Source organism: Pholcus phalangioides, unplaced genomic scaffold (genome assembly GCF_987345545.1).
Source record: "Pholcus phalangioides strain wild (caught in Gottingen) unplaced genomic scaffold, Ppha-v1.0 ptg000007l_1, whole genome shotgun sequence".
NCBI classification, from domain to species: domain Eukaryota; kingdom Metazoa; phylum Arthropoda; class Arachnida; order Araneae; family Pholcidae; genus Pholcus; species Pholcus phalangioides.
The window spans coordinates 56339699-56358955 of NW_028301600.1; the positions used below are offsets into that span (position 1 = coordinate 56339699).

Sequence of the window (19257 nt, forward strand, 5' to 3'; positions counted from 1 at the left end):
ATGTGGTGTGTATGTGTTAATAAGCGACGCAAATGTTTTTTGTAGATAACTAGCAAAAAGAGCTCATTACTAAAATTTACATTTTTTTCATATATCACAATTTTTTCTTCGACTGAGCGTATGTTGTGCAAGCAAATAATCTGAAAATTGAATTTACGACAGATGAAAGAAACTGAAGCCAAAGGGGATTTCAAAGTATTTTCTGACCGAACTCTTTAGTATTGAAATTTCGGTATCCTTATCCTATCTTTCGGTCGAAGGTCACTTTTAATCATGTTCTACTAGCTAATAATGAGTCTAATTAATCGTTGAAGACTTAAAGCATCCAGTTCTTTTATTTATAAGAATATATTTCACGGAGACTTGTCATTCATAAGCAGTCTTTTTAATTTCAAGTATCTTCTATTCTGAACCAAATTTATGGTAATTCAGGGTCGCAACTAGAAAAGGGTGCCGGAGGCAATTGCCGCTCAAGGGAATTTGAAAGGGGTGGCAAATTTTGGGAAAACAAAGAACACTGTTATAAAATTATTGATTTTTATGGTGAAAGGAGCGGAAAAATTGCGTTTGTGTGTCACCCCTAAAATATCCCAATTACGACCCTGCGTTAATTTTACGTCATTTGAAGGATTTCTCGCATTTTCCCGTCTAATTCACTTTTTTAACCATGTTAGTTAGTATTAACTACCCAAGAGTCACGACAACCCTCTGTGCCGTGATTTTTTTTTTATTTAGAATTCATTCCAACTCGTAAGTGGAAGCGAATTTTTGTCTCACGTTACAATGTTTCGAATGGTGCCGCCATCTGTTTTTCATGATTTATCAACCCGTCACTTGAGCAATTAGCTAATTAACCCTTTATTTGGCAATGTTACTCTCGAAAAGCAACATGATTTTCTTATATTTTTCAAGTAAACGCATTTTATATTTTGAGCTCGTTTCGTCATTGATGCTTCTAAGCAACTCCTAAACATTCGATTTTTACTTGTTAGCTGTTCATGAAATTTCTATAATTACCAGCGGAATGGCTCAAAGGTACACGTCTCTTATTTCTTGACAAGCCAAAGCAAGAACGATTGATTTTTGATCCTTGCATTTTTGAGGGAAATACCATGTGTGTGGAGGGGACACATTGTTGTGCATTCTTCAACAGCGATAGAAAAGTAAGTTGGCAAACAATAAATGGCATTTTCATACTATTCAAATATATATGTAAATCATATAAATACAGTGTGTGCAACACCCCATATTTTTTTAAATATTGACGATGAATTTTTTTTTGTCATGTACTTGTAAAATAGCATTCACGGTACCTTATTCGCTTAATATATAAACCCTCAAAATTTTCCTCCTCTACATATTTCAAATATTTCAGTGCTTGTCATTTGAAGGGTTAATTGCATGAAGACATTTGAAATGAGAAAAAAAAACTATTTGTGTGTTATACATAAATATATAGAGGCTGATCACACGCAACTTCGGAAAAAGGATCGGAATGCTGAAAATTTATTATTAAACATTTGAGTTCAGACTATTTTCTTTTGATACCCTGACTGCTGCAAACTAAAGGCCGAAACACACTACACTGTTGAGACGTGATTTCACGTAATGTCAGAGACATTGTGAATTCTGATGCGTTTAAATTCTGTGACGTGAGAATTGCACGTATCATAATTTCCACGTCAAAAGTTTTCCACGAATCAGATTTCCCAACGTCTCTGACATATGATAATCACGTCACGTCAGTGTAGTGTGTTTCAGCCTTAAGGCTCCTATAATATCGCACACGTATTCCTGGAGTGGCACAAGTCAAAAATTAATATTTTGGGAAATTTGCGAAAAACTATGAAGCGCAAAAAACTTCACAAAAAAAAACAATTACCAAACTATAATAATTTTCAAAAATTTATAGGATGAGGATTTTTGAAGCTAATTTGGTACACTTTTGATGTCTGATACAGGACTGTTTATCCAATTCTTCCATGACTAGATAACTCAAAAATATAGATTTTTGAAATTGATGTCACTTTGAAAATACGTGTGTGATATGATTTCAAGCTCTACTGTAAATATATCGGATTACTGTGACATCGAAGTCGAAAAATGGGCACTTATACTTCAGGTTGTCAGATTTTAAAAATTAAAATGCGGAACAAGCAAACGTTTCACAAGATGCCAAATATTTTTCATCTGAAATTTCTTTTCAATCATTTTTGTTTACATAAAATGCTTTATTTCCCAATAAAAATAAGAATGAATTTTGATCGGGTTTTCAGATTAGTATTCTTATTTCAAGAGAATCATAATCCAAAATATTTTGTTTTCTCCCCCAATGATTCCTTGATGAATATTTGCTATATATATATAACCATCCTCAGAAATATGTATATCGAATGTTGAAAATTTCGAAGCAATGGAGGAATGGGATATAAATTGGCAGAAAAATCAGTCTGACATTAGTCTAAAAAAAAAGGATGTGTTTTCTATTTTTTTTTTTTATTTATTTCTTCACTAAAGAGTATAACATTGAGCTTAAAAGAACGTGCTTTTGCTGGTGAAACTCTTTTACGAACATATTGATTCCGCACCAAAAGCTGTGTGAAGATCGGTCTTCAAAAGAACTCGAAAACTCACCCTATACGTTCACTAAGACGTTCCTCTTTACGAACCTCTCTAATTGACAAACTACACGTTTTTATGAACTAGTCTTTTTCTCCTGTGTCCCAAATAATATACTATTTCTTTAAACTCCTTTCTCATTTACGAACTATTCTTCACGTTCGTACGAGTTCGTAAAAATGAGCGTCGACTGTATAATAGCAATAAAGTTAATGTTATGTCGTTCAAACGTTGAATTTTTATCAACGCGAACTCAAACAAATTGGCATTATGTCTAATTATTTCCCAGAACTTAGTGGTGTTTTCTCAATCGGGCTGAAGAATACTCAACTCGACGATTTTCCAGAGGATTTCGAAAAATATCTGAGTACTCGGTAAAGTTCCGAATAGCTAACTATAACAATCATCGTAATTCTAAGTTTCTTTCCCACGCTGGTCACGCTTCTTGAGTGTGAGTCACGTATATTTCCATGAGCTTCCCTTGTTAATACAGTACTATAGTTGAGACCCATTTCACTCATTCATTATTCCAGAAAATTTCATGGATAGAAATAAATTACTTCCATATTATCCGGGGAAAATTGAGATCCTCTTGCAATAAATTATATTTTTGAAAAAGAAACATATCCGTGAAATTGTTTTTTTTAAATCGCTATTTTTTCCTCGTATTGGATGACAAAATTGACTTTTTCTGTCTATCGTATGGTAAAAAAGTTTGATGATATAAAGGAAAATTAAAATTATTGTTATTTCTTACACAGGTTGCTACATAGCTAATAGGCTTCACCGGAAATTACTGGTGAACCATTGATCTAGGGAGGCATACTTCCAATTAGAAAAAGTATCCAAATTATATTCAAATATGACATTCATATTGCTAGGGGTTGTATAGTTATTAAAATAAAAAAAAATAACGTTTTATATGGACACTCTGTTCTCAAAATCCCGATTGAAAAACTGTTGCCCTGTCTCTCTAATGGTCAACAATAAATTAAACGTTTCTAAGTTCAATATTCGCAGAGATATTTGAATTCAAAAAAACGAAGGAAAGTTGGGTTAAAAACAGAAAAAAATGGGAGTAAAACGCATTCTGTTTACTCCAGGTAAGCTTATAAGTTTCATTAACTCAGAATTATTGAAAGGAGTTATTGAAACCTACAGCCCCCCTTTCTTTCCTGTTTTTATCCCCAAATTTTTTCTGTTTTTGAATTCAAACATCTCAGCGAATATTGCATTTACAAGGAAAGGGTCCAAAGGTGTCATCCTCAAAAAATTATAAGAAAAAAATGTAAGTATATTCATCTCATCCAGAAACACATTAAAACAAAAATCAGCGGCGGAATGCAATTATTAAAGCTACAAAAAATTACTAAAAATGATAACAGTTGGCTACTTGGCGATATCTATTTTTTTTTTTTGAGTTTTGGGTTTTTGAGCACAGGGTGTCCAGATTAAAAGTTTATTTTTTATTTCAATAACTATACATTTCCTTGCAATATGCATGATTTATCTGAGGTCCACACGTTATTTGGTCACTTTTTCTAATTGGAAGTATACCTCTCTAGGTTCAACGGTTTGCCAGCAATTTACGGTGCGTGCCGTTGGTTATGCACACTGTATAGCGAAAATCCAAAATCATTCAGCTCATTTCAACAATAGTTTGTGTGAAAAATATCGATCAGTCTTTCAACCCATTCATGGATGATTTGCTTTTCCTTATCATTCAAAATACAATTACCGCAATTTAAGGTAAATAAGTAAGTGGTACGTATAAGCCACATCCAGAAAAATGACCGAAGAAAAAAAATGTTAAAATGATATTTAATCTTTTTACGTACAGGGACGAAATATTTCGTCGTGGAGCAGATGGAAGAAATACATTCAGGCTCTACCTCCTTCCTTTTCCTCATATCGAGACACTTCACCTGTAATCTTCATCAGGGCCGCTGTGGTGGTCGAGTGGTCATAGTGACGGACTCGCGGGTTCGAGCCCCACCGTCGCCACAGTGGTGGTCGGCTGAAGTTGGTTTTCTGTGGTTCCCAACTTCGAGACGCAAATGCGAGCCGATCTCCCCGTTAAAAAGTCTCGCCACAGAGAGCAACAGTCCTACAAACAGTACAAATATTCAGTCACTACACATCACTCACTTCACTTCTGAGATATAGATGGCAGCACTGAAAAATCATACACAACACTAGATACGCACTCAGACTATTAGGTACACACACTTCCGGCACAACTCACTAGGTAGTAAATTGCCTATGGCGATAGACCTGAGTTGTGCTCGGTTTCAAAAAAAAAAAAATCTTCATCAAGGTTAAGATGTAACATAATAATCATCTTAACCGTTTGAGTGGTTTTATAAATTTCACTGATCCGCTTTATTATAACTGGCACAGTGTAAATGTTCAAACCCTCTGAAAAATGAAGATTTTACAAGAAGAATAGTTTTTCCGATTTTATGCAGATGATAGTGCTTTCCCCCAACTCCGACAATAATCAAAGAATGAGGAAGAGCAGTACTCACGCTTATTCCTATACTAATCCAAATGGAAAGTAAAAAAGTTATATTTTGAACATGGTCTCTGTTCTTCTATTATCAGAACGTAAACAACAGCTGACTTCGCACAATGGCTGTTGATCGACGGATTGGAGGAAGCAAAACCGTGTTCTCAGGAGAAAAAAAACTGTAAAGTATGCTGTGCTTGTCATCGCCCAAATAAGAGGGTTTTAAGAGGGCGAGACATCTCGTAATTGCCGAAATATAAAACATCAAGTTAGGCGAGATATCTCCTGATCGCCGCTGAGGGGGTAAAGCGAAATAGGTTGGTTTTTCTGGAAAACTGCTGTTTTTCCTTTCACCTCAGTTTGTTATTGTTTTTCTTTTCTACCTCACTCTGGTTTGACGAATAAAAAAACACAGCATCACATATACATAGGATGCATAGCTAAGAGCCCGCACCGCAAATTACTGACGAACCGTTGATTCTAGAGGCATACTCCCAATTAGAAAAAAGTATACAAATAACGTGTAGAACTCAGATAAGTTATTCATATTGCAAGAAAGAGTTGTATAGTTATCAAAATTTAAAAAAGTTGGTAAACAAGCATGAAAAATTGGGGTAAAATGCGTTTTATCCGCATTTATGCCGTTTTTCTAAATTTTTAAACTTTTTTTTAATTCAAATATCTCAGTGAATATTGCACTTAAAATCATTTAACTTTTTTTTTGTTAACCTCAGTAGAGACAGGGCAAAACGTTCCGATTGGGTTTTTGAGCACAGGGTGTTCGTATAAAAAGTTGATTTCACCAGACGAATTAGAAAGTTGTTGCCCCGTCTCTTCTGAGGTCAACAAAAAAAATCATGTTTCCAAGCGTTATATTCGCTGAGATATTTGAATTCAAAATACGGGAACAACTTTTTTTATTTTAATAAATATACAACCTTTTGTAATATGAATGACGTATCTGAAGTCTACATGGCGGTGCGGAAGCTAGGCTGGAAGAGGGGGTGAAAGAATGGAAAACCTGTTCTATTTCTTTATTTATACAATATTGTTGGCTTAGAGGCCTATACAAGCTGATGCGGTTGATTTACACTGCAACAGGGATGTTGGAAATGTTTTGCATCAGCGGATGTTCATCTTGAGCTTAATGTCAAACAAAATCGGATTTCTGGATTGATTTGAACTTTCTAAACAGTGACCGAAATTCACTGGATGATTCTTAGCCGTACTAATTCAGTTTTATAAAATGAAAATAAGACAAAATGTAGTAAAAAAATTACAAAGTGTGTGTGTGTGTGCACATACAAGAATATACTCAGATCTCTCTCTCTCTTGCTTTAAATCTTGATCTCGTGTAGAGGTCAAGATTTACATAGATATTTAGTAACATTTAACAAGAAATAAGAGATCGTGGGGAAATCAACAATAGTGGAGTGGAGTTCGTTCCATTCAACTATCCATTTTTTACCCTCTATTTCCCTTAATGTTAACAAAGATATCACTTTTTTAGATAAATCACTGGTACTTCAACTGTATATCGTCCAACTTTGTTGCCAAAAACCAGTACGTAAAAGGGTTAAAAAAACATAAATATCATAATATAATCCATAAGTTGCGAAATTTACTTTCATTCGTAATTTCAGTAAAGATTGCAAATTCAAATAAGCTTAGTAAAAAAACGGGACATTGGGGTGGCCAAAACTACGCTAAGCAACCTTTAATATGCCTATGACCGTTTTTGTTTTTTTAGTCATCGCGCAAAATTTCCAATCTGGATTTATAAATTTATATATTGGAGATGCCAAGTGGTGTAGAAGTAATTGTATTTTGCGCGCTTCGGTGATTCAAAAAACTACTAACGTTTTTTCTTGTAATAAATATTGCAAACACTGTCAATGATTGAACCCAAGGAAGCACATCTTTTAGCACAAAAGAACCGTAATTGCAATCATTTTAGAGTATGTACCTCATTCTTTCGGTTAGTCAATAGAAAAATGTTTTGCGCCACCATTCTCCTATTTTTACGCCACTTGTTCATTGATGTTTTTACTTCAAAAAGAAGGATATAATTTTTGTATTTTTATTCTTCTTTTTAATTAATGTAAGTGGTGAGAGGCTATAACTAATATTATCGACAAGAAATCCCCCCAGAGAATGTTTCGTGCGTTCATCAAAGTATCATTGATAAGAAAATTTGTGTATGCTAAATAAATCGATAATTCAAGAACTTCAGCATAATGCTACTACATACCAGCAACAGAAAATCAATGAGACCAGGGACGTCTCTAGCTTACTTGCCGCCCGGGTGCAAAACCTGATATTCTACCCCTAAAGACAACCTTGGTGGCATGACCGCAACTAGAGGATTGGTTAGCCGGGGGTATCTCGTAATGGATTGAGTATGGTTCTTGTGGTTCATCTGCTATAAACACCTCCTGACTGATAGAGTATGGTTCTCGTGGTCCCTCTGTAATGAACACCTCGCGAAAGATAGAGTATGGTTCTCGTGGTCCCTCTGTAATGAACACCTCGCGAAAGATAGGGTATGGTTCTCGTCATAGGCGTACGCAGGATTTTCTCAAGGAGGGAGGTTGTCCAAAATTGTTTTTCTTCTCTAGAGGGTTTTTTACGCTTTTTTCCCTGCAAAATGACACTATAATTTCGACTCGGAGGAGGGGGTTAGAGCCCCAAAACCTACCCCTTTGCGTATGCCAATGGCTCTCGTGGTCCATCTCCAATGCACACCTTATGATATGATTCTCCTGGTCCCTCTTTTGAGGACGCCTAGTGATAGAAAGGGTATGGTTCTCGTGGTCCCTCTACAATGCACAATTCGTGATAGATAGGATATGGATCTCATGTGGTCCCTCTGGTACGGACACTTGCTATATAAATTTAGTATAGTTCTCGTTGTCCCTCTGGTATGGATCAGGGCCGGCAACTGCGCCTGGTGGCAAAGTTTAGGGGGCGGCAATTTTAGGTGGGAACAAAGAAAACCGTTATAACATTATCGAATTTTAAAGTTGTGGGGGCGGCAAAATAATGTTTGCCCGGGTGGCAAAAATCCTAGTTACGGCCTTGGTATGAACACTCGTTATAAATCGATAACTCGTCATCTCGTTACACTCGTTTGAGTGGGGTCCCTCTGGTATGGATACTCGTGTTACTGTCACATTCAAAAACAAGATGGTTTCCTTTGTTCACAGTGCTGTAGAGAGAGTATTAGATTTTCATGATGGATTAAAATCATATTATCTCTTTGAAGAAAAATCGTCTAAAGCTCTTTTAATCTTCTTAGAAAATCCTACAACCTCTAAAGCAGAATGTTTGTATTGTTCTGCAACGATCACTCACCCGAATGGAAATTTTCTGCGGTAAAAATTTCCACAATAGCGTTTTCAACACTTTTCATGAAATTGTTCTGCGACGCGACGTACGACGCAATTTTTTACGTATTCTGCTTTGGGGCCGGGCCGCCGGGTAGGAGGGCATGTTTCGCATGATTTCTTCCATACATTTATCATACTTCATACTTACCAACTTCAATCGGGAATTATGCATAATTACAGGTAATAGTGACAAATGTAAGAAAATGTATCAATCTTACCGTAACGATTGGTGGTTATGCATAATTAAGCTTATTGAATGTTATCGTCCATTAGTAAATTTTTTTTCCTACATAATTTCCGACCAGGTAGAAAGGGGAGTAGGATGAGAACGGCCAAAAAAGCTATACAATAGTCATGGACTTAAAACGTCTCGTTATTTCGACGCATATGTCTAGCAAATGCATTATAAAAAAGAAAAAAAAAGTAACAATGCGTCTCAAATTACTTTTAATGAATTATGCCCACCTTCTCTGGTCAGTTTTATCACTCCGACTGGAGCAAGGAGGGGGTTTTCTTTCTATACCATCGGAAATTTTTTTTTCATCTTTTGGGTGTGTTGTTTTTCCCCAGAGGAATCAGCATTGAGTGTTGTTTGCATCCTACTTTCTTTATTTCTGAATGGAATAGGTAACCCCCCAATTTCAGTGCACAGCTTCTGCTGTTGAACAAACAATGGTGTTCTCTAAATAAATATTGCGGTTTCCTTTTCCCAAAGATGTTTTTCTGACTGTTCTTTTCATGTTATCTTGGGCCAAGCTGGGCCATAGTTAGAATAGCATCTATAATGCTTGGATGCAACTTGGGTTCACCTGGGAATTTCGAGGGCGTTGGTCGGAACGTGTAAAAGTGTGTGGGAAAAAAACACTTACACGCAAGCACTTATGCCACTTAAGAAATATGTGTTTCAGAGTAAAAGACAAATATCCCCTGAAAAAAAGTGATTCTGGAAACCTGAAAAGGAGGACAAAGGGATGAACTTTCTAAAACGTCGGAGGACGCTTAAAATGATAACTGATGGCAACCCTACCCTAAACTGTAATTAAAAATCCTCTCTTAATAAGTAAATTTCTTTGTTGGGGTTTTGTGTTCAAATTGAAAATATGCCAACAGCACCAATTTACATCCGCATTTGCAAAATATATTTTTGTAGGGATTAACCGTGTTAGGTTAAATTTGTAGTTCAGATTTTGTTTCGGTTTTTGCTGCATCTTTTGGAAAGTACAATAGACATTAGCCACACATTGGGTTACGAGATTCGAAAACTAAGAAAAGAGGACACCTGAACGTGCACTCTTAGTGACGTCACTTGTCCCAGTGTTAACAATAGATGGCGCCACTATTCTGATCAATAAAAAACCTGCCACAACAATAATTTTTCCCAACTCTGAAACATTACTGCAAAAAAAAGCAAAAGCAAAAACAAAAATTCCGGGAATTTCGGTGGCTATTGGTGAATGCGTGTGGGAAAACAAAACACAAAAACACTCATATCAATGAAGAAACATGTGCTCCAAAATGGAAAAAAAAATTTCCCCAGGAAAACAAAAAGTAATTCCGGAAACCTGAAAAGGAGGACAAAAGTGCAAATTTTCCGAAACGTAGGAGGACTGTTGGTAATCCTAGTCACACATACTATTGGACGTCAAATTTAATAGTGCTGCCATCTGGAAGCATTTTTCAGCAAAAACAGATTTCACTAAACGACGTAAATGTTCAAAACCAGTACAATAATTAGAGCCCGGAAGTTCAAGAAAAATGCCATAATGCCTTTTTTGGTAAAAATGTTTTTTTGAAATTTTTCTGCCTTAAATGTGTGTGCGCCTATTTCGACATTGTTCTATGTTTTTTCGTGAATTTTTGAGCCCATATTCTGTAGAACTTGGATACTATTAGCATTGAGAACTTCAAAATATTTTTATTTAAATCTTCAACCCATTTATTATTGTCAGCAAGCACACCCACCCCCAAAGGCTAAGTACCTGAGAGACAAGAAATTTGGTGTTAGGCATAGAAGTGACAAAGACTTTTCATCTCTGCAGGACATGGCTTTGAGATAAAGTACCAATCAACATGCCGTAGAATTCGCATGAAGATTGCAACGGTGCTACACGAAAGCAACCCATGTAAAAGAAAAGCTAATAATAAATTAGAAATGTGTTTGTTTTTCCACATGCTTCACTATTTCAGGAATTTTTTAGTACTTTTTGCCTGCCTATTTTGACCATTTTTAGTGATAAATACAAATATACAAATGTAAGGCCACAACAGGCAAAATGCCCAATGAGGTGGCTGAGAAAATTGGCCATAATAAATATGGATGTCATATTTTTAAAATACAGCAACCCCCAATTGAAAATGCAAATATAAAACTATATATAAATAATAAAATATAATATCCATATAAGACCTTTATGGTAATGATTAAACTTCTGGGCTCTTTTTTAACAACAATATATGCAGTACTATAACTACATTATAAAAATTTTAAATATTTCTTTTTTATTTTATATATATTTTCCACTTTATAATCGTGAAAGACATTCACAAAGACAAATTGAATTCATTGAATTTGTAGTGTGATATTAATTAGTTGAAAAAAAAATTATAGTTTCAGAGATCGTTGTAACATAAAAGATCATCAAAGACTGAATAACGTGTTTTAAAAAAATTTTAAATTAATCTATGTGAATCAATAGATAAATAAAATTCGCACAAAAATTAAAAAATAAATAAATTGACTCATACACTAATGAATGTATTTTTTAATAGTTGAAATCATTCCAGTCACGAGGAATAAGTCAAACTATTCATTGACCGTTTGTCTCCTTCAGTTCTAATTTGAGTACTGAATACTTGTCATGCATATTAATTTAAAAGTACCACTGCTTTTTTTTCCTTCATTATTAAATTTTTACGTTTCCTTTCGTTCTCTAAACAGGCATGAATAGATGATGTATTCTTTATATTCTTTTAAAAATATACCAAATTTTTTCAAATAACGAAAAAAAATTCGAATAAATTTACTTTGAAACAAATAGAAGGAAGATATTTTTAATTGACAAGTTCATCTTAATGAGTTCAAAAGCCCAGGGTAGGAAAAATTGTTGGGGCACCCCTGTGCTACAATTAGGAATATTGGAAAGAGGGAAAGTGGGCATCCAAAAAAAGTTATAAATATAATTACAATAATATAATAATGTAATATATAAATGTATAATGTAATATATAAATGTATAATGTAATATATTAATGTATAATATAATATATTAATGTATAATGTAATATATAAATGTATAATGTAATATATAAATGTATAATGTAATATATAAATACAAAGGACGCGCGGAAATGCTAAAAAATACAAAAAAAATTTCTGAATAAATGAAACATTTTTTCTCCAGAATTAATGAAAAAAAATATTTTCACAGAATGATTAAAATCCAGAATTCGCGAAATGAATAAATTCGAAATTGTCAAAAATTCATAATCAATGAAAGGAATAATTTCACAATTAATAACAAGAATATCATAATTAATGAAAATTCAGTATTAACCCATTACATGCCAAAATTTTATTATTTAACTTCTTCAAAAAAAATTACATAAAAATGGTAACATGAATGAAATATAAAAAAAACTATTTGGGGGAAAAAGTGTTATTAAATTAAAATTATTATCACAAAAATGAGAAGTGTGAATTCTGACCACGAGGTCCTGATGGCGGCTCTCCATTGAAGAGCCGAAACGCGTCGACCAATTGAATTTATTTGTCTTGAAAACGTGGCAATTTTTGTATGAACTAAAATTATTAATTATTAATTAATTAATCATTTTTCATTAAAAATTTTTAAATATTTTCAGTGAGTTTGTATAGGGCTGGTCCGATTAATCGATCAGTTGTTAATCATAGTTAAAAATTTTAGTTGAATTCATCGATTCGATCAATCCGATTAAAATTCGAATAAAGTTTGCTGAAAAAGTTTGTAATTTAGCTTGATTTACTTGACGAAACCAATTTTTGATATCTTATATAATTTAAGACATCAAAAATTGGTTTTTCCCACACACACAAACACTTACGCTCATACACTTTTTTCACCTCACATCAAACTCAAATTTCCCTTAGTCAAAATTCCGAATTTCCAACTGGAGATCCCAGCTCCCATCGGAGCCGTACCCTTTACGGAGCGCATTTGTAAGACACCGGTACCTCATTCCAAAGTCCCACTTCAGTCAGTCAGACATAACATTTTAGCTGATGGACCATATTTAAAAATATTTGAATCAATGTATTAATCAAATTTTTCGGCATTCGGGAATACATGTCTATTCAATGAAAATTGGTGATACAGAAATTTCAGTTTCAAATTGAGTTTGATGGGCGTTTCAGAAGACAAGACCTTCATGTGGGCTTCCCAGGGGGGCATAGGGGGCTCGTGCACATCTCCTCCCCCCCTCAGACGAAAAAAAATTATTTTTTTTTAATGTAAAAAATATTTTTTTTGAAAATTAAAATTTCGGAAGAAAATTTCTTTATATGTTATTTAATATTCGATTTCTGTTCATTTCAACGCTATTTGAAGGGTAATAACTCAAAATTTCTCTTTAAGAAATTCATTGCGACCCACCCTTGACCCGCAGACCAAATGTGGTCCTGAAGGTTATCTGATGTGGCTTGCCCTCTCAAACCTAATTTTGTAAAAATGAACTAAGCGTCACATTTACAAATCACTTAAATGACCCGTGGCACAATTCCAGAGCATTTAAGTGGCCCGTGGCACATTTTCAGATCACTGAAGTAGGCCTCAAAGATCACTTTCACATTCAAAGATCACTTAAGTAACCTGGACACAGTCTCAGAACACTTAAACGATCCGTGGCACATTTAGAGATCCCTTGAGTGACATGTGGGCACAGTTTTAGAGCACTTAAGCAGCCCTCAGTGCGGTTCTACATCACTCAAGTTACCCGCGGAACATTCCCTGATTACTTAAGTGATCCGTGGCATAATTACGGATCACTTGAGTGATGCGTGGCACAGTTCCAGAGCACTTCAAGGATCCGCCAAACATTCAGAGAACACTAAAGTGGATCTGTAGGGGCGAACTAGCGAAAAGTTTTTTTTACGTTTTTGACGCACCGAATAAGATGCCATTAAGAATATTTCATATCTTCATGAAGGGTGGTTGATGACGTAAGCATCATCCAAACCCCCTTCCCCCTTGTCATTAAAAGCCAGCAAATCGAAAACCCACCACCATCGATGCCTACATAATACTTGAATGACCCCTAAGATGCCATAGTCAATAAGTTGTACATATATATATACTTGAAAAAAGTGAAAGAAAGTGAAAAGTAAAAATATGCATAAAAACTACCGTGGCTAACGAGAAAGGAACTCCGAGTGGCATGGCCCTCTCTTTCTTCGTTAAACCGAAAAACTACGGCATGACGTCATCGGGATACGATAGGAATATACGAGTGTCGACACTCGTACAAAACCGACGGATGTAACCAGTCATCACTTCCTTGAGCGTGAAAGAAATTCACACCTTGTTAAAAAACTGCAATCGCCAACTCGTTCCATGTGGTTTGTGTACACACTTTGAACATTGAAATATCTCTGTTTTACTTTTTTTTTCAGTAATAAAAAGAATCTAAGATATTCTGATCGTTTTTCAAAATAAAAAAAGTTTTAAAATTTCTCATCGCATGTTGTTAATCGAACTTTAACGGTGATCTATAAAATAAAAACTAAATATGCACTTGATAAAAATCACATTATATACGAGACATTCATCCATGTTCAACATTCAAATACTATCTTTAAAGTTTGTTTGATCGTTACTCAAAAATGTATTGTTGTATGTGCAGGATCATTATTTAATTCCTCTTGCGCATTTTACTGACGAACAGTTGATCCTAGAGCAGTGGTTCTCAAGCTTTTGTCACCGTCGGCTATCTTGCCCGATTCATGATTCATCCGCGGCTTCTCAAAATAGTTTAGTACACATTTCTACTTATAAAAAAAAACATTTCAGTGCATAAATAGGCACACGAATGAATATCTCCAGCTCGCCGCGACGTCTCTGACAAAGGGTGGCGAATCCCCCTAGGAGTCGCGACGCATACTTTGAGAAACACTGTCCTAGCGGCGTACTCATGGTTCTTCCCCAAGGGTGGGTCTGACAGGGTTCCAGCCACAGAGTAAGAATAATATCTTTAGTCTATGGTTCCAGCCCTGGCGCCTGCGACAATTTTACCATCATTTTTTGGGTTTTTTTCATACAATAAATTCACTATAGAAGGGCTCGTAAAAAGTCTAGCTTGGGGAACGCCAAAGCTTCCAGCATAGAGACTCTGCTCCAGGATGTGGGGGCCATGGACATACTTCCAATTAAAAAACGTATCCAAATAACGTGTAGAACTCAGATACGTCATTCGTGTTTCAAGGGATTGTATGGTTACTAAAAAAATTACTTTTTATGCTGACACCGTATCCTCAAATACCCAATTAGAAAATTGTTGCCCTGTTTCTTCTCCTAAGGCCAACAGAAAAAATGCTTGTTCTAAGTGCAATATTCGCAGAGATATTTGAATTCAAAAATCGGTGGAAAGTTGAGAAAGAACAGCATAAATAAGGGAAAGAAGCATTGTCCGTCAGTTCAGCAACTCCCTGCAACATAAATGACGTATCTGAGTCCTACATGTTATTTGGATAATTTTTTAATTGGAAGTATGCCTCTTGGATCAACGGTTCACCAGTAAAATGCGGCAAGGGCAATTAAGTGTAGTCACCCTGTATATAACATATCGCACACACAAATATACTGTACTCTTAGGGGTGTGTGACAGGTGCAGCCGCACCGGGCCCTGCACACGTGATTATACGTAGTATACTCTCTAAGAAATGGACAAAATACTTGATTAAAATTGTTTTATTATGAAAAAGTAGTTTTGTGTCTCCTAATATTCTAAATAATTTTACAAATTGGTGAAAATTATTTGTTCCGGGGCCCTTGTAATTTTTTTTGCACTAGGCACGGAGTCTGGTAATTGCGACCCTGTCTATTCTAAAAACCCTTAATTTTATTCATTATTTTAAATTTTTATACAGTGAATTGTCATAAACCAAAAGATTCTGTCAGTTTACCAAAAAATCCCTTGTTAAGGCTTGGTGCTTAGGACTTGCCCAAAATTTTAGTTTAATAAGTTAAGTATTTTGATTGAGCAATTAGATATATTTTTACCATTGAGAAATTATTTATAGAATATTGTCGAGTGGCACCTGGGGGGAAGTGGATCTGGTGCCAGAGAAGTCAAGAAATTCGCTCTTTTACCGCACCTTCAACACTACATTAGGACGACAAAATGCGTGCTTGATCCGGCTGATCAATTATCTAGTTTTGGCTTGTGGCAAGAGTTTATGGAGGGTATCTCATCTGAGGAAGAGAGAAGAGAGTAGAAATTCCTCACTTTTCAAATGGGATTAGGAAGTTGTGTAGAATGTGGGAATCTCAGTGCAAAATTTTGTATAAAAGCACCAATGAAATAAAGCTGTAACAAAGCGAGCAATAAATCTGTACAACGGCAATGCAATTTCCCATTTCCGAGAAATCTTAAAAAGGAGGCAAAAGCAAGTGTCATTGGATAGGTTCTTTTTCAAAGACACACAAAAAGAATAAGTATGCGAACAACAGAGTCCGTAAATCGTCCTAAACAATATTCCTCTATCGACTCGTTTAGAGTAAGTATACATTATTGTACTGCAATGTTCATTTATGTTATTATAATACATGTATTTAATTGTGTAATATTCATTATATTATTATTGTGTAATATTCATTATATTATTATTGTGTAATATTCATTATATTATTATTGTGTAATATTCATTATATTATTATTGTGTAATATTCATTATATTATTATTGTGTAATATTCATTATATTATTATTGTGTAATATTCATTATATTATTATTGTGTAATATTCATTATATTATTATTGTGTAATATTCATTATATTATTATTGTGTTACATTATTCACTGAATGCCATTTTTGTAAATCATTTTTATGTGAATGAATAATTGTGGAACGAATCACATCCGAGTTTCCATTATTTCCTATGGGGAAGTTTGATTCGATATACGATTGATTCGGATAACGAGTTCGTTCGCGGAATGAATTAAGCTCGTTAGCCGAAGTTCCAAGTACAATCGAAAATACCTGTACCAAATACGAAATAAAGCAATAGTTAAATAATATTTCTAATGATATCTCTACTGGAGCAATTTTTCAGGCTTTTTGACCAAATTGAACGGTATAAGACCAACACCCCCATAGATAGATCTTATCTATCGGGGTGTTGGTCCTTAACCCATTTTTGGCCGCTCCTCCAATTCTTGACCAAATTGCACAATTTTTTATATACGATAACTGGTTACTTAAATAACAATATTCGAGAAGTTTCAAAAAATTGGATAGCAATTTAACACGTTTTGCTTTGTAATCAGTGTACATTTCCAATTAAAAAAAAGTAACTGTTTAATTAATATAAATTCACTTCATTTAATTAAAATAGGTGGTAATTATGATTTTCAGGAACCTCATGTATCACGTTACAAAAAAAAATTTAAGGAAAACTATTTTTTTTTATTTTTAATAAATTTATTTCTGTTCATGGTCATGGAAAAAAAAATTCCAGATTGAAAATCAGGATAAAATTTTAAAAAATTTCATTTTAGAAAAGTCATAATAATTAAATTTCTTCGTTAACAAATTTTAAAAAAATACAATAGCATTCATCAGACATTTTAATTTTCAAGAAGTCCAGAGAGTCACTGGAAGAAAGTTCGAATTATCCAAAATTCAATTTATCCAATTAATCCATCCTGGATCTGTAAAATGACTACTAATAGCTACTTAATCATCAACATATGCATAGGGTAATAATTATCAATTACTGAAATTTTATGATCAGTTACGGAACTGTTTACCAAATTTTAATAATTTAAAATTACAGTAATTCATCTTAGCTGCTACATTATTTTACTGTTCTGGAATCAGCATCATCGCAGAATTACTTTGTTCAAAGCCTGATTTACGGAAACAGTTCATATATATATATATAACCATCCGTTATGAAACTGTTTCGCAAATTTTGCGTATCATTGTTATGCTTTCAAGAAATATACTTTCGGTATTACAATCTGAACTTTCCGATACTTTTCATAGGCTATTCTTAATGACGACAAAAGAAATTCAAATTTTGTATGATTCAGAACCTTGATCTTATAGGTTGAAAAGCATAATCGGTATTAAGGGGTTCAGTCTCGATGCACTCCAGCTGAACAATGTCAAAATGGGCATTAAATTATCAACAACAACCAAAAAGAGTAGAGGAAAAACAGAATTTTTTCAAACTTTTACTATTCTTTGAAAATTTGATGTTAAACAACTTGATCGAGAAAAACAGTCCGGCTTCTTGTAAAATTTATTTAAACTAAATTTGCTCACACAAAAATAATGATTTTTTCCCTCCAACTTCAATTTATCCAAAAGATTCCTAAAAAAGTTCGAATTAAACCAGAAATTTTAACATTAAGTTAAATAGAAAACTCAAGGGGAGTTCATAAAAGTTCGAAACATCCAAAATCTAGATTAGCCGAATTCGAATTAACCAAGTTCTACTATATTACTACATGCATATCGAACAAGCAAAGCTGACTATCGTTTTCATCAGAATGCGCGTATGATTCAGCTTTGATTCATAGCTATGTTTTGCGTGATTCAGATTTTTAGTCCGGTGTCATCCATCGTTCCAGCAAAAAAAAGAGAGGGGGAAAAAGACTCTTAAGAAAAAAATAATAGTAAAAGGGCAGCATCAGGATCGTTTATTTCATCGATAAAAAAGGAAGAAATAAATAAAATAAAATAACAGAGAAGGGCTCACAGCTTCCGCTGAAAGAAATTTCGCTGCTTCGGAAAACCGGTCGCCGAACACGTGGGCATTTTCCGAGATCGACGTCATTTCCGACCGACTGCCTAACTTTTTAGTGATACCGTATTTCGCATCACACAAAAAAACAGAAAGAAGATTGTGTGTTTTGTGTGTTGTGTGTGAAATCTTTGCTTGCTTCGTCGCCACATAATCCTTCCTTAGCCATCGAACTGTTCGGTCGTACGGGTCCGTCGGACCGTTATATACCAACACCTCCCGCTTGATCTTCCGTCGTGCTTGATCGAAACGAAAACAAAACACGTGAAAATAACTTAAAATATGCGCACGTTAATAGTGTACGCTTTCTTGACTTTATGTGAATTGTATAACAGTGTTTGTGCTTTCAATGTGGACACGAAATTTCCTATTATTTTCGAAGGATCTCCAGATAGTTATTTTGGTTATTCGGTTGGACTCCTTTGGAACAGAGAAGGTCCTCAGTAAGTAACTTAATTTTTATATATCGTTTGTGTTTTAGATCATGCGTAAAATTTGTTTGAAATTAAGTAATGGTTTATTGTGTAGCGTTTCTCAACCTATGGTGCGCAGGCAGACTTGATAAAATTATTTACCCGTTATAATTGATATTAGTAACATTCATATGGGTTCAAATGAAATTATACATTCATACTTAGATTCATCATACATCATCGAGGAGAATGCAGGAAATTGCGATCCTAAAAATATGGGATATCACAGAGTTTTCCAAAAAATTGTTATTTATTCCTTTAAATGTG

General features: G+C 34.4%; 1 protein-coding gene and 1 long non-coding RNA gene across 2 annotated transcripts in view; one reads left to right on the forward strand and one right to left on the reverse strand.

Annotated features, from left to right (window-relative positions):
- Positions 1 to 18561, reverse strand: part of LOC149085520 (uncharacterized) — a 47653-nt gene extending 29092 nt beyond the window's left edge. The window contains exon 1 of the long non-coding RNA XR_016192858.1: positions 18473 to 18561. This is a non-coding gene — a long non-coding RNA (uncharacterized LOC149085520). The remainder of the gene's footprint in view (positions 1 to 18472) is intronic.
- A 46-nt stretch (positions 18562 to 18607) lies between these two features.
- LOC149085522 (integrin alpha-9-like) overlaps positions 18608 to 19257 on the forward strand; it is a 166884-nt gene continuing 166234 nt past the window's right edge. Inside the window, exon 1 of the mRNA XM_089233577.1 lies at positions 18608 to 18960. Coding sequence (XP_089089703.1) covers positions 18800 to 18960 — 161 coding nt within the window. The 5' untranslated portion in view covers positions 18608 to 18799. The remainder of the gene's footprint in view (positions 18961 to 19257) is intronic.